Source organism: Dipteris shenzhenensis, chromosome 32, assembly GCF_047967505.1.
Source record: "Dipteris shenzhenensis isolate YYH24624 ecotype China chromosome 32, Dip_SZ_1.0, whole genome shotgun sequence".
In the NCBI taxonomy this organism is placed as follows: Eukaryota; Viridiplantae; Streptophyta; class Polypodiopsida; order Gleicheniales; family Dipteridaceae; genus Dipteris; species Dipteris shenzhenensis.
Genome location: NC_141627.1, coordinates 37,084,627 through 37,100,531, shown reverse-complemented (window position 1 = coordinate 37,100,531; position 15,905 = coordinate 37,084,627). Strand labels below are relative to the sequence as shown.

The 15,905-nt window shown below is 41.4% G+C and overlaps 1 protein-coding gene across 1 annotated transcript; it reads right to left on the bottom strand.

Moving 5' to 3' along the window:
* Positions 1-7,160: 7,160 nt before the first annotated feature.
* Positions 7,161-14,230, bottom strand: LOC147880687 (uncharacterized). The gene is made up of 7 exons (XM_087371139.1): positions 12,565-14,230; positions 12,105-12,207; positions 11,536-11,735; positions 11,339-11,392; positions 11,039-11,239; positions 10,465-10,888; positions 7,161-7,579 (listed from the first exon to the last, which is right to left on the bottom strand). The coding sequence occupies exons 1-6, from the start codon at positions 13,624-13,626 to the stop codon at positions 10,619-10,621; spliced, it is 1,890 nt and encodes a 629-aa protein (XP_087227265.1). The 5' UTR covers positions 13,627-14,230; the 3' UTR covers positions 7,161-7,579; positions 10,465-10,618.
* Between the last annotated feature and the right edge of the window lie 1,675 nt (positions 14,231-15,905).

The window sequence follows — 15,905 nt, the reverse complement described above, 5'->3', positions numbered from 1 at the left end:
AGATCATCAAAGTCCACTTTCTTTTGTAAGGAGTCATAAATTTGGGAGCCCCAAGATTTGGTGAATTTTCTTCTCCTCCAAATATTTCTTCTTCCCTCCTATAGTAAATCATAGACTTATTGTGGAACAATGTGTTTAAAATTAACGTTTAAGTTAATCCTAAAACCACTGTACTGGTTGTAGTTAAGCTTATCTAGTAAATCAAAGACTTATTGTGGTCATATAGTGCTAAAAGAAAAGCACACAAAAGTGCTCAAATGTGCCCAAAGGTGCTAAAAGGTGGTCAAGAAGATCTCAATAAGATGAATTTCCTTCATTAGGCCTGCTCTATGGAAGTTGTTGAACATCGTAGAGTCCAAAACAAGGGTGAAATCGAGAGAGAGAGAGAGAGAGAGAGAGTAGCTATGAGTGCTAAATACTGGTCAAATAGTGCTAGAAAAGTACACAAAAGTGCTCAAAGGTACCAAAAGTGCTAAATTTGGTCAAGAAGATATTTAAAAATACAAGAAATTTGGTAAAAATAATGAAAATTCTATCTCAAAAAGTGTTGTAAAACCATCAGGATGATCTGCAAGCTGATGGAAAGTACCCTTCATCAATGGGCTAAATCTTCTTCCTTCATGGGTTTCTTCTTCTTGTACTCTCAAAAAGTGTTGTAAAACCATCAGAATGGTCCATGAGCTGATGGGAAGAACCCTTCATCAGTGGGCCAAATCTTCCTTTTTCATGGGTTTCTTCTTCCTTTGATCGGGGGGTTGTATCTTTCCTTCATCAAACAAGTGCTACTTCATCATTGATGGGTCCTTTCCTTCATCAATGGGCTTCTTCTTCCTTTCATCAAGGGGATGTATCTTCACTTCTTTAAACAAGGGCTTCTTCTTTGATGATGAGTTCTTCCCTTATCAATGGGCTTCTTTTTCGTTTCCTCACTGGGCTGTATCTTCCCTTCATCAAACAAGGGCTTCTTCTTCCGTTCATCAGGGTGCTATATCTTCTCTTAATAAAAGGGAGCCTTTCTTTTTGTGGTCGATGCATGTGCTGCCTCTGCTCTTGACCGTTCCATGTCTTGAGCATTGTCATACTACAATCTTTGCATCTAGAGGTTGCATGCACAAACACCCCAAAGAAAAACACATGCATAGGGTGGCCACACAGGGGCCATCAATGGCACTCATCTATAATGTTCCCACGGCATAGTGTGCACGTAAGATCATGTCGCATTATACGAGGATGTTTCTCTAGTTAACTATTGTGGCTATTAATATCCAGTCTCACCTTGTATATGAGCAAGTTGTTTCTTGATTCATTCTTGCCTCATCCTAAAAGTACATACATTCTCCTTCAGTTCTTCCACTTGGTTCTCACTAATGGCAAGTCTTAGAACTCTATTTGATTTTGCTAGCTGCAATCGCACCTCTTGAAATTCTTTAGCAGCTTCAGCATAGGCCTCTCTCAAGATTGTTAGAGTACTTTGGTTATCAGAAAGGATGGAGGATTGCCTTTTAAATTTTCAAGAGCCATGGCATGCTCCTCCTATAATCTACCTGCAGGACATTGTACTTATCAAATTCCCAATAGTGAGCCTTCTCTTTCCAATGTTGCACATTCTCTTTCTCACTGTGAGCTCCACCTTCGCTACTCTCTATCCAATTTGCATCCTTCTTGCTCTCTTCCCAAGTTGCATTCTTTTTTGCTTTAAGGACCTCTTGCAGCCCCCACATCAGATTTGTATGTGTGAGAGCATACTTTTATACTATGGTCTACACCCACTGTTGGGCATTGATGATGTCAGTGGGGATGTCATAGTAGCTAGTCCCTGCTATGCGTGATGGAGTAAGATCATCTTTCTGAACGCTCAATGCATTTTGCATGTTGCAAAGATGTTGGTGAAGAACCTCATTTTTTGCTTTTTGAGCTTCGAGTTATTCTTTCATTTTTGCTAGATCGGCCTCTTCTTGGTTCTCATCCATTCTAGTGTCTTCAAACTACTGATGCAGGTGCTTGACCTGCCTGTCCACAAATTTTCTTCTGTCCCTTTCCTTCTTGGCAATTTTTTTATATTAGCTTCTCTTACTTGGTCCTCAATGGACTCAGCTTGTTGTTGTGCCTGCATGGACTTCACTTTTGCCTCCTCTAGTAGGTCTTGTACTAGATCTACCTTCACCTCTGCATTTTCCCTAAGGATCTTCTCCTATTGCATTGCTGATGTTGCACGGGTGGGTTCCATAAGTAGCTTCCTCATCTCCTTCTCATATTGGTAAATAAATATTTTTGAGGCGAGTGTGCATCAGGTGCAATCCAACTCTGGTGGTCTCAAATGTCAATTTTAGGATTTTCCATCCTTGACATTATTCAAGTTGCTTAGCACACTCTTGTAGCCTTGAAAGAGAGTGAACATCCGTTTAATTTCCTTAATTGTTTCTTGCACCTCACGATTCCCTTCATGTTATGAAAGAAATGGCTTGTGTCTTTCAAAATAGCCTGAACATTTGCTAGCAATCTCAAATCTATGACTGTGTCTCTATTAATATGAGCTTTAGGGAATAATATAAAAGGTCCTTTTTCTTCCATGAATTCTCCAAGTAACAAGCTTGCGAACTACCTCTAGGGATGTTGAGCGCCTTTTCAATTAGGCTTGCATCAATACATACTTTCTGATTATGACAGGAAATATATCCCTCCTTCATGTTAACTTCTTTCATTATCTTGATGAAATTCATAAGAGAACCTAGATAGGGCATTTGAAGTTGGATGGGACTATGTCTCATGACTTCAAGATTGGAGGAAAGTCGAATGGGACTACGTGCCACGATTTCAAGATGGGAGGGGTTGGATGGGCTAGATGGCGAGCTAGAGGAATCTATTGGGAAGAATTGGTTGGATGGTGAGTCTTGGAACTCGTTCTACCCAAATGGATCCATTATGAGAGGGGATAAATGTTGGAAGAGGGGATGGAAGTTGCAAGATGGTTGGGTGCAAGGGAGTCTAACTACAAGGGAGCGTATTAAGAAGTGAGATGGCTGAATGCAAGGGATTCTACAAGGGTATCGTCAATTTAAGTAAAATGGATCGCTGGGCTTGCATGCATTGGACACAAGGAGGAGTGTGCAAGTGGGCATCAATTTAAGAATGTAGTGATGATTCAAACTGAAGTCACGATGACAACAAGCAGGCTTGCATGTAGAGTAAGCAAACTAAGCAGCTATGACACCCACTGGGCTTGTATGCAGAGTAAGTAGAGTGAGCCATTACCAATTTGCTTGCATGCACAGTAAGTAGAGTGAGTCACAATCACAATCATCGGGCTTGTATGTAGAGTAAGTAGAGTGAGCCGTCACTCTAGCTTGCATAGAGAGTAAGCACAATGAGCAACTAATTACCATTATTTGCAGTTTGTAGTCCTTGATACAACAACATCTCAACAAAAAAGTAGCAATTGCAATGGCGAGGAAGAAAACAAAACAATAGTTCCAACAATAATAATTGCAAATTCAGTAAGGTCAAGCAGAGTAGCAACACAGCCAAGTATAAAAAATGGTTGACAAGCTCACTACCAAATCAATTTCATTTTAAAAAAAAGTAAAATCATTGCTGGAAGAAATACAACATGATTTCTTTGATCAACTTGACATCCTTGCCTAGGAAAACACTATTGCGCAGAGAGAGAACCTAGTAATGATAGCACAGTTATCAACTTTGTCATATGTTAAGAAACATCTAGTTGAGATGGTTGTTGCATTTGAAATAAATCTAAATAGTATTCTCATTACCAGTAAAGATATTCAAGAGATGCAGAACACTTTTATCTGGAATGGACAACAAATTTGAATAATATTAGGACAAGATTACAAAAAGTGGTTACTACTGGCCTTTTGAGTTGTATGCCCAACATGCTCATGATGTAGAATACATGAAAGTGGATAAGCTTGAAGTAGAGGTGCTTCAACTAAAACAAACTATTCCTTCTTTTCAAGACAAACAACAAGCGACTCAGCAATAGAAAAACACAGTAATTTTGAAGACCCATTAGAGGCATTACACCCTCAGTTTGAGACCATGGTGATAGATGAAATAGTGAATTTAGCACAACCTATTGCAACCATGGCTTGACCACAAAGTCAACCATTTAGTATCATAGGGAAACCTCAAAATAAGGTGGTAAAATTAGATTACCCAAATGTTACTTCAATAGTCAAGAGACTATTTTTCTAATAGTTTATTTCTTCAAAAGTTTTCAATTTTGAATACAACTTTCTTTTTGTAATGGTTGTGTTCAAATGATGATTTCTTCAATCCTACCCACTAGGTGTGCCAATTTTTAAGCCTACACCTAACATTCTTATTTTGTAAAATTGTATATTCAAGAATATGAAATGTTAGAGTCAAAATTTGTTGGAAGTCTGAGAGTCCCAAGAACTTCTTGATAACTATACCGCAAGAACTGACTCTACAGCTATATGGATGAATGTATGTCCCCTTTTGGATCAGATCTTAATATCGTTTAGTATTTTCTTTTCCACGGGTTTGTCTCATCTAAGTATTCTATAATTCCATTTGTAAGATCTCTACACTTCTATTTCTGAGTTGCCTTTCAAACTGTATATTTCTATATTTCTAAAAGACTATCTTAGTAGTATTCAAGAATCTACAATAAATTTTATTAGTTTCCCTTTAACCAAAAAGTGTCCATGAAACCTATATTACCACATTATGCTTCAGTTGAAGCTCTTGAACTAGCCCGTGTTCTACTGGGAAGAGTAGCTAACCACCTACTATCTTGTGAAGTTTGCTTGAACGACGTGGGGATTGATCTAGCTTCTTGTACTGCTTCTCTCTCTTCTCTAATAATTTCATCCACACCTTCATGTGTTATGGGTTGTTCATGACCTTGATTTAGAGCATCCAAAGTCCATTGTGCAGGCTATAAACATCAATCTTGAGCTAGCTGTAAAGTGCTATCTACTAGCAATGGAAGCAACCCTTTAAATACTTCTTGTAAGCTAAACCCCTTGTATTTAACAGTTGACTTGTTTAGCTTCCTTGATTGCATGAGAGCCTCTCCAATGTTCTTGAGATTGGCTTGATTCTATGAGGGCCACTTTGAGACGATTGCATCATAATCAAGCGCTATGCAATTTTAGTGCTTGACAATTTCCATCACTATCTTTAATGCCACGTAAGACACACAACTCTAGCTTTTCAATTGCCCCACCCACGAAAACGAAACACAGTAGAGGTCCACGAAGCCAAGAAGAGGCAAAAGAATACTATCTTTTCCCTTAAGGTTATCATTCATTCAAAGAGACAACATCCACAGTTCAACATGTTCTTTGCTAAATCAAAGATGACCAAATGAGGGTGCAAGATAGGGGGGAGAAGCCAAATGGCAAACAAGGACAAACACATAGGAAAAGAGAGCATGGCAACCCAAATGGGCACAATTGGAAAAGCGATCACCTTAGGGAGCAAGGGAAGGGCAACAAGTCAAAAACAAAATGTCGTCATGAGCAACTCTCTTTCCGATTCAAAATTAATACCAAGCTACCATGATGTTTTCAACATGAGTTTTAAAATGTTATCACATTCTCTTCTTGGATCGACCACATTCATTAAAATAAAGAAAATTGGGCAATAGTTTGAACTAGAATGCATCCTCATGCATATCCTAATGCCATAGTTGTATTGGAGTTCTAGTTCATACTACTAATTTTACCTAGCAATAATCCAAGTAGTTTCATGATTTCTTTGTAGCCCTCTTCTTGGTCAAAATATAACCATGCACACTCCATGCGTGCGCATTCCCCTAATCCACAAACCCACAAGTGCAATATCACCTCCAAGCAAGGAAGGCAACAATCTCCCTTGTACGTGGGTGTGATCTACTACCCTTAAAAGAGGAAAGAAAGAAAGGAGCCATCAACATATTTTCTTTCTACCAAATCTTGTACTTGAGAGATCCCGTTACATGAAGTTTATTTACTATGCTAGGTTTCATCAACAACGTACCATACCCATGGAATTTCAATTATATTTTTGGATCATTCAAATGCGGGACCTTGTATAACTCCCCTCTTCTACTTGCTTATCCCCCTCCCTTTCTATCTATATGACTCTCTTCCTATTAGTCTTTGTTTTACACCCCCCGCCCCCCCCCGCCGCCCCCCCCCCTTCTTCCTCTATCCCCGATATCTCATCATACCCCAAAGATTACTTCACCATACACAAGAAATCGTCCCAACTACTTGGATCACAAGCCGACTTTAATTTAACCACCTTATGTGTATGTGTGCACACATGCGCACACGCACTTTTCTTTTTGGTGAAAAACGTGCACACATGTATTTGTATTTGTATTTAAAGTTGTTGTAGCTGTACGTGCACGTGGAAGTGCGTGTACGTGTGTGAACACTTATATATATATATATATATATATATATATACAGAGAGAGAGAGAGAGAGAGAGAGAGAACATACACACAGTCATCCTCTGAACAGACAATATAGACAGGGACTAAAGCTCGCTGGGGGTAGCATACACTGTCGTACTCCATTATCAATTGAAAATACGGAAGATTGATTCCAATTCCGGGCCAAGGTTGCACTTGAAAACCAATTAATAAAGCCAAAAATAGAATTGCTGCAGAGAGGAAGTGAAAGGGCTGAACATATGGAACCTGCTTGCCAGGTTTGACGATTCAATATGTAAAAGGGGGGTAGCTTGTCAAGACTTCAGAATACCTTTGTTTTTCAACTCTTCTACCCTCTGGATCTTAGTATGCCTTTTAAAACATGAAATCCTCTAAAATCTGTTGGGGAAGTAAGCTGAACCCAAACCTATTTGCAAGGCTTCATGGCTCGTCATATATAAGGGAAATAGGCTTTAAGCCTAGGACAAAGACTTGCAATGACTCTAAACTCTTCTACTAAAGCTTCTGGTTCTTGCCATGCTTTATGGAACATAAAATGCTACAGTCCTGGAGGACCCAAAACATTCCCACACTTTCTACGAAACCCTAGATTGTATTAAAATTGTTGTATCCTAACTATCTATGACACTGTTATAAATGTCAAAACTATTCAACTGCAATGCAAAACAAAGGGTTAGAGGAGAATACACTCACCAAACTGAGTCAGACAAAATCCACATTATTTTGATTCACCTACATTCGCAAAATATGTAGCTTATCGACAGCTATTAAGCCAAACAAAGATGCGAATAAAATATCTTGACCCCTTGAAAGTAGACTATCAATCAGTACTCCAGAAAATGTCTCTCTAATTCCAATGCACAGTGTACAGTGCAGAATTTTGCATGTTGGAGCTTTAGAGGTGACAATTTCAATGAAACCTTTCTAGATCTAATATCATTGTTACAACACTGTGACTACCTCCTTATAAAAATTTCCCCATTTACTGGATATAAATCTGCTGATTGGAATGAAATTTAGAGCTTGGTTAACAGATTTCTGAAATGATGTTGAAAAATCGCATGTACACTAATATTGCCTTTGTACAGGAGAGGCATGACCTTAACACAGCCGGGGTAGGTTCTCCTTGGTGGTCATCTATAATATAAGACCTGCCACATGCGAGCAGAAAAGATAAGAACAAATCACAAATGCTGCACAAGACATCAGCTAATATACATAGAAACAAAACAAGTTGGCATATTTCCATAAAAACCAAATAAACTACAATCATACATGCTGCACAGACATCACCTTATTAAATAAAACAAATATTTTAATAGGCTGTGTCTTTGCTTGAAATTCAATATCAAAGAGAACATTATGCTGCATTTGAAACTTGGTGAGACCTGCACCAAAATTACACAAGGCTAACAAAGTCACACAAAGAACAAGGGATTAAAGGGGACAGCTCATTAATATTTTTGGAGCTCGATCAAAATCCAAGAAGAGACCCCATCAAGAAGATTACCTTCCCTTGAGGAACTTTCCTCACTTTTCAGAAAGATTAAATTGAACCTTTGAGTAGATTGCATATTCAGCTCATTGGACAACATGTCACGATTTGGGTTCCTTTTTTACACAGGAAACAATTCTTTTTTGAAGCATCTAGACCATCACTGTCTATTGATTCTAATGAGGCTCTGATTAGGGGGCTCCATAGGAAGTTCTAGCAAGGGAAAATCTTTCAGAAGTGACATGAAACTGTTGTTCCTTTCTAAGAAAGTTCAACATTGCCTTGGTAAACAATGCAGCATTTACCTTAAGACACGATAGCTAAGGTGACTTCCAAGATCATCCATTACTTGGGTACCAGTGGCTCAATTGGTTTTCATCAACCGGTACTTGGGCAACATGACATATCTATAGGGCCTAGGCCTTGGCAGTAAGACCAATACAACGAAATCATGAAATAATAGTGTGCGGAACATGAAGATGTGAGTTCTAGGCTTTCAGCAGATTATAAAAATGTTCATTGCTCAAAATTTTATCTGAACTTGAGTGTATTGGGGGAAGGCATACATCTGAAAGCAATTGAGGAATAACACCTAAAAATCCTGATTTAAAACACTTGTTCATAATTTTAGACGCGTGACTATTTGTGGTGTGCTTCCCGGGTGCCCTCATATCTGAAACAGCCCTTGAGGCTCTCCTCTTTTTTTATCAGGATGGAAATTGGTCCATTGTTTTTTATCATCCCAACCAACATGTGGTTATGTGGGGTTTCTGCACTTAATACGGTCAAATTTCAGCTTCCCTTTGCTCATGCACTGAGTCCTCAAAGTTTGACTCTGATTAACAGTAAGGATACAGCTTTAATACACACACACACACATACACTTTGCTTAGGGCACCATTTGACAAACTATCATCCTCAATAAGACTCTGTAGCTTATAACGTAGACCAAGATTAAAGATGGACGACGGCAAGCAGAACAGCTGGTCACTCACAGTCAGAGGGCAAGTAAGACACAATAAGACGCCTCTAGAAAATGGTGTTATTACTGTTCTGTTACCCACAACTCAGGAGTTGCCTTGTCAGGAGTCAACAATGAAGGAAAACGATCTATACTCCATGAAGAAATAGACGGGTCAGAAGATATTATTTTCTAGCCAATTTGAGAAATCCCAGTGACTTTAGATCCACACTAAAACAGGAGGCAAGGGATATAGATTAAGGACCGCACACTTTTTTGTAGAATGACCAGCTTCTACCATTTATGTGTAACCCATAGGTTTCCAGCTGACCTTCACTTATATATTGACACATATCTTCCCATTTGTCTATTGTTTTGAAGAGCAGACTATGTACCTCAAGATAGAAAAACTATGTGCATACCTCTAATACCATGTAATAAATAGAGCGGCTTGCTGAAGCCAGCTACTGCAGCAGAAGCCTTGTTCTAAGTTTCATGAAATACATGAAATATTTCCACTGCATTTTTTGCACACAAGTCTTAATGAACGGAAACATACTACAGCATGTACATTGAGTAGAGCAGCCAAAACATGTATTATAGAAAGCTCCAAATTAGACAAACCCTGATACAACATGATGTGTCACAATCTAGCAGCCTTGGATGCTGCCTTCTTTCCATGCATGCCTCCAACCTATGTCACAACCTGTGTGCTCCTATGGAGCCCTTGTGGACTGGCAAACTGGTGCTCCAACATGCCACTTTTCTTCCTACTGAAGATATGCTTCCAAGAGAGTATATTGAATCCCTAGACCTCCCTGGTGCCTTTCTATCCAGTCTAACTGTGTGAGGCACTAGTGACTTGCTAAACCCCCCCACATTGTGGCCTGTATACAGGATAGATGCCCCTCAGATCTGACAGACCAGATCTGTATAATGCCGATCAGACCTACAGACTGGCCGACCAGCCTGTGTGCTTGCTATCCTTACCAGGCCAAATCTCACACATTGCGGTCTGCCACTGGCCCAACTTGTACTGCCAAACCCACCTGTACAGCGAACCTGTACTTGCAGTCTGCCGACCTGCTGCAGACCTGTCCAGGATCTATATCTGGCCAATCATAGGCGCCAATGTCTGGGCTATATCCAGACAATCTGCCCCACATCCTGGACTATTTACCAACCCTACTCCAGGGCCTGTCGCAGCCTCACATGGTGAGCATACTGCCAGCCATACAACCAGTACTTGATGCCCATGTGGCAGCACTCTACTTACTGCATTCCTCCCTCAGTCCAACACCTGTGACTTCCTTATACTCAGCTCCGATGGCCTCCCTCAAATCCCATACTCTACGACAACATATTCAGTCAAACAAAAGATGTCAAAGCTGTTCTAAGATAATTTATAAAATGAGGTCCAATGACACACCGAACCATACTGACAATTCAGGCTCTTAACAATAGGCAAATAAAACCTACAATACAGCCAATTAGGGTTATACCACAAATCATTTCCAGGAAGAAATTAAGTGATCAATGACAGTATAGGAGACTGGGCAGCACATGAGAAAAGATCAGACCTGAAAGGCGAAGCTCATAAAATGGTTTTGGTCACATTAGAACTCCCTAAGCTCAGCACTGGTCGCCCACGTGACCTCTTTCCAAAGTTTCAGTTGGCCTCTTCCTCTGTGGTCTATTGCTAAATATGAGCACGATCCCAATCCATCAGCATTCTCATGAATTGAGCTCCTGTTCCGCTATATTGGAGACCTCCACCTCTTCAGGCTTCAGAATGCTTGCATCATCAATATGCAATGCTAAGCGTGCAGCCTCATAACACATAAAAGAGATACCAGCAGCCGGAATAAGTTTCAACCAAGTAGTTCCAAGTCCTCTGTAGAGTGCCAAAAAACCTTCATGCTTGTATATGTCTAGAATAACCCCAATGCTTGATTTTCTGGCCACAGCATCTGTAAGACACAATTGCATCTGCCTTCTTGCCACCTATGCAAAAATGTAAAAAACAATTGACATCACATTTCTGTAGCGATCATTGCACTGAAAGGCACAAACAACTTCCCACGATTGTGACCATAAGCCCTCAGAAAGGCTGTGTCAAATGTACAGAAAACTTGCACTTAGTAAGATGCACACCTCCAAGGGGTAAGTCACAGTACTGGAAGCAGCTGCAGCTACTGCTCCAAAAGCAAGAGTGGGTATCGTTGGCACATTTTGGCGACCAGTTGAGCGACAGTAAGTTGTGCGAAGACAATCGTACACAAAATAATTTGAGGCAGCATACGGAAACACTCCAACTAGGCTCGGGGTGAGTCCAGAATAGAACGCAATAAAACCCTGGAGCACATAATTCATGTCAACTCCTCCCATCCCTACCGTCACAATCAAACAGCACAAATAAAGCAACTTCACCATAGAAGGAAATGAGCAGCATACCTCATCTCGAACAATTTTTGACACAGTCTGCATAAGCCCACTGTATAGCTCAGGCTGCAAAACAAGGCTTGTTTAAGTATAAAAAGCTCAAGAGACACGACTAAGACCTCAAGAATTCCTCTTATTTATACAAAATTGGAGTATATGACTAAAAGCTCCCACATCTCCTTTTCTCTGATCAGTGATGCAAAACGTACCTGGACAGAAAGCCTAGTTCTGATTAATTCTAATGGGTACGTAGCAATCGTGCCAGCCATCCCTGCTGCTCCACCCGCAATCGTAGCTGCTAAATTTTTTAATGGATGGCCTTCCTTGTTAAGTGCCCTTCGAACCATCTCAAAAACACACAACTCTATAGCTTTATTCGGAGCTACCCTTATGCAGTTCACCAGATTTCCTGAAAGGGGCAGCAAACGAAGGTTGAGTCATGCTTTCGAAAACTTGCTTTTGCACTGCAAGTGTGTTGAATGAAGTTCGTCAACAGAACTAGGTACAAAACGTTTTGAGAAGTATTTGGCAAATATTAACCACAGGGCTGCTTAAGTACCATTGTCTGAGAAAACATGACAAGCACTATCGAAAAGAGGCAGAATCCAGACTCAAAAGACATAACAATCCTACTAACTCTAATCGAAGAGGAATCTATGGCAACTCTGCCCATTTTCAAAGGCACTACAAAGACATAACAATCCTACTAACTTTAATCGAAGAGGAATCTATGAAATGAAAATCTGCCCATTTTCAAAGGCACTTAAACACACTTTACCTCTAAAAAGCCCTTGCCAACCACTTTGTTCCATAATTTCCTTGCCAATAGTTAGTGCTGACTTTTGAGCTCCACGCAACCCATGTGATGTAATCAAATGAGCCTGCATTTTATTGACAAAGTCAGACCTTTGCAGTGTTTCCACACATACAATTTCACTAGCTGCGAGACTACCCACAGCTCCAGGGCTGGAACTAAGATTTCCTGAAATAAGTCACTCGACAAGAGTTGCTAAGATTGAGGTCAAAAGAAAACAAGGGCCCTCAGTGCTGTCAGAAAAATCAAGGCAAGAAAACTTTTCAGACATAGTGGAAAGAAAGGGAAACTAACATTGCTAAGAGATGAAATTCTCTAGAATATGAATACACAGGAGGAAACCGAGATATTCCAAAGCACAAATCTAGAATGGTTGCTACAAGCAGAAACGAGACGACACACTAAATCCATCCTCACAACTCACCTTGATTAGGTCCAGTGGAGCAACTGCAGTCCGTGAAATAACGCCAGCGAAGCCACCACACAGCAGCTGTTTGGCAATGCGAGCTCTTTGCATAGGACCTTTCTTTGCTGACTCAACAGTACGCTTCCTCAGTTTTGGAACTTGATCATTTTCAGTGTCTTCTGTCCTCGTCGCCTTCGTTCCAAACAACGTAGTTGGCTTTTGAGAACTCTTGAAATGAATTTTTTTCAAGGTGAGCTTACTCGAACCGGCCGAGGCTGATGATCCATAGGCGCCTATGCAAATCGGAAGGCAACTTGACAGCTCAAACTTGAGCGAGCAATCGGCGCTGCATGATTTTCTCGACAACAAATCAGGCACCCGCTCTTGAGAGAAAGAATACTCCCAAGTATTTTCTGACTCTTCCAAGCATTCAACATTTTCCTTTTGTGCTTTTTCAAGTGAAGCAGATGACGCCCTCCTGATACCATGTGATAAAACAGATTTCCCAAGTCTAATTTGCATACTTTGCTCTGCGCCCGCCATAAGGCTAAACCAACCAATCTTATTCATCTCCCCGGATTCTTCCGCAAGTGTATATGCACCCTTATCCATTGCTTGAAGGACAATCTTCTGATCCCTCAATTGAGAGTCGAAACCTTGGTTTTCAGGATTCCAACTACCCCCGGCAAGCTTATCATATTGCAGAGGACCCGACCTTTGCTGCAGAACACGGCCTTCTTGCGAAATTTCTCTCGAGTCAGGGCTTACTGACACGCTTTTCGCTGCGGAAAATCTTCTGCCATTCGGCTCTCCTTTTCGTATCTTGTCTTGCTCAACCTCACAGCTGCGAGTCTTTTCTAAGATGCTGTTCAGGCTACCCTCTCGCATTAAGACATGGGACTTTGCAGAGTGTAACCCACTAAGTGCTTCCGCCAAATGTGCGAAAGGCCATGGCCGATTATTCTGCGGCCACTCTGTACTGGCCATCTCAACCAGGGTAGGTACAAAGTCGATCCCATTAGCCTTCTCTTTAGAGCAAGGAGGATGACCAAGGTAGCTGAGAACACCTCGGTCATTCATCGGAGATGAAAAGGGAAACACTATCAGGGGAGGTTCCGAAAGGTAGCAGCTTTGCAGTAGCCGGGATCCTGAAGGATATTAAGTATCAGAAGGGGCACAAAAAAGTTAAGAGCGAATGAGCAACATTGCTCAACCCATTCTAATAACACTGCGCGATCGATTTGGATACAGATGGGAAAGGGAGAGCAGACACAGAGGTATGGGGAACAAGGAATCGTGTCTTGTCCCCTTTCACTCGATATTTGTGCGCCGACATGCAAGAGGCATTCCTAGTATATTCTCTGAGGTGCGTGCAGGGAGAAGAAGGGCAGGAGAAAGATGCTCGGGGGGAATATATTTCGGCTGCACGAAAATGGGGGGGAGAAGGAAAGGTGGGGGAATCACAAAAGAAGGTTGAGATGTCGGGAGGGCGGTTTGACCAATCAATCAGAGAGGGGAGGGAGAGGAAAGGGAGGCTAGAGGGAAGGTTGAGGAGCAGGAGGCGGGGAGGAAGAAGAAGAAGAAGAGGGAGGGGAGCATGCAGCCAACAGAGGAGGCATCGGAAGGTGAGGCTTGTGCGGAGATCCAAGCACGCAAAGGACGAAGACGATGAAAGAAACAAGAAACAAAATGAAGCTTTTGGAGAAGACGATCCAACCAACATAGAAAACAGGAACGCTTTCCTAATGGCCTTTCCCGACAACAGAGAATCCTCTCCCCTCTGTAATAGCCTCCCCAATGGCCTTTCCCTAAGAGAACCGAGAGGAGAGCGACCCTTTAATAGACGCCCCCATGGCCTTTCCCGAAGAGAGAGAATTCTTCCTCCTCACGAGACAGAAGAGCTTGTCCCCATTTTTGAAGCCAATCGCTTGTCCGTAAAATATACCATTTATTGTTTCTTTTATTAGGCTTTGCCTCAACGCGTACGCTTTTCTTCTTTTCTTCTTCTCTTTTTCAAAAAAAATAAGACCGGAAAATCGGGCCACCCCGCGGCGCCCCTCGCCCCACGTATGCTGACTCCCGCCACGTGTCGCTCTCCGCACCCCTCAACCTGGAATTTCTCCCGATTTTCTTTATTTTCCTCCCATCCTGTGACTTGGCCTTATCCCCCTCGAATCTCTCCCTTCGCATGAACTTGTGCTTGGCATGTGTCCTTGCAACCTCAAGCCAAAAGCATCAATCTCCAATCCTCTTACACATCGCACATCCTTCCAAACCCCTTCCACAATCCACACCCTCCCCATCCATTCTCCCTCCATGCCTCCACAACGCTCCTACCTCCTCCTCTCTTCACCATTTTAGTGGATTTGCGATTGGGACCTTTCCACATTTAACCACACCAATGACATGTCAACACTAGTATTTCACTATTATACCCACACTAAAACCAAATGTTAGGGAGAGGTTGGATCGGCCTTATGACTGGCCACATTATAACAAATGCTTTTTACCAAACAAATAGGGACATGAGAACATGAAAAGGTTACAACATAGAGTGCATATATTATAATGGATGGGCATCTACCTCTCAATTCTTAGATTCTTCCAAAATATGTTTTTGCATTTTTTACCTTTCAAAGTTTAACCCCTCTCCTGTTTTGGATTGATTATAGCTTCTCCAACATACCATGCATAGTTCGTATGCCTCTTGCGTCTCTCAAAAGCTCATAACGCAGGAGGTATGTACAATATGGTAGCCAATTTATGCGCAACCACCAATGCGAAGAAGAGGTGGTCGGGTATCTCTATCCATGAATCAAAATGGACAAACATAGTGTACTCATAAGAGCCTACACATGGGGTGATAAGCAAGAGGGAACCACCCAAGTTAATCCCTCAAAATTGCAACATTTGTCTTATCCACAAGATGAAGGCTACTATTGCCTCATGCATTGATGACCACTAACCAACAAGGTGAATGATATTCAATCATTCATAAGGCCTGCCCAAGATAAAAAAAGTAAACAAAAAGGAATCCACCAGAAATGCTGTGGAGGAAGATTGGAGGAGAGAGAGAGAGAGAGAGAGAGAGAGAGAGAGAAGGGAGGGTGTGGGAGAAAAGGTGGAGAAGACTTGAGGAGATAAAGAAGGGAAGAGAGAGAGAGAGAGAGAGAGAGAGAGAGAGTCAACCACTTTAAAGTCTGCATTCAAGTCCAATGAAGAAGAGCCAATAGGAAAAATGCACTTCCAAATTTTCAAGAAATGCCTAATTTATGCTTTGCCAAAATTGCATCGTTGCTAAGGCTACCCAGAGGGCAGGCCAACAAAAGAAGGGATCCACCAAAAAAGGTCGAGGGCCT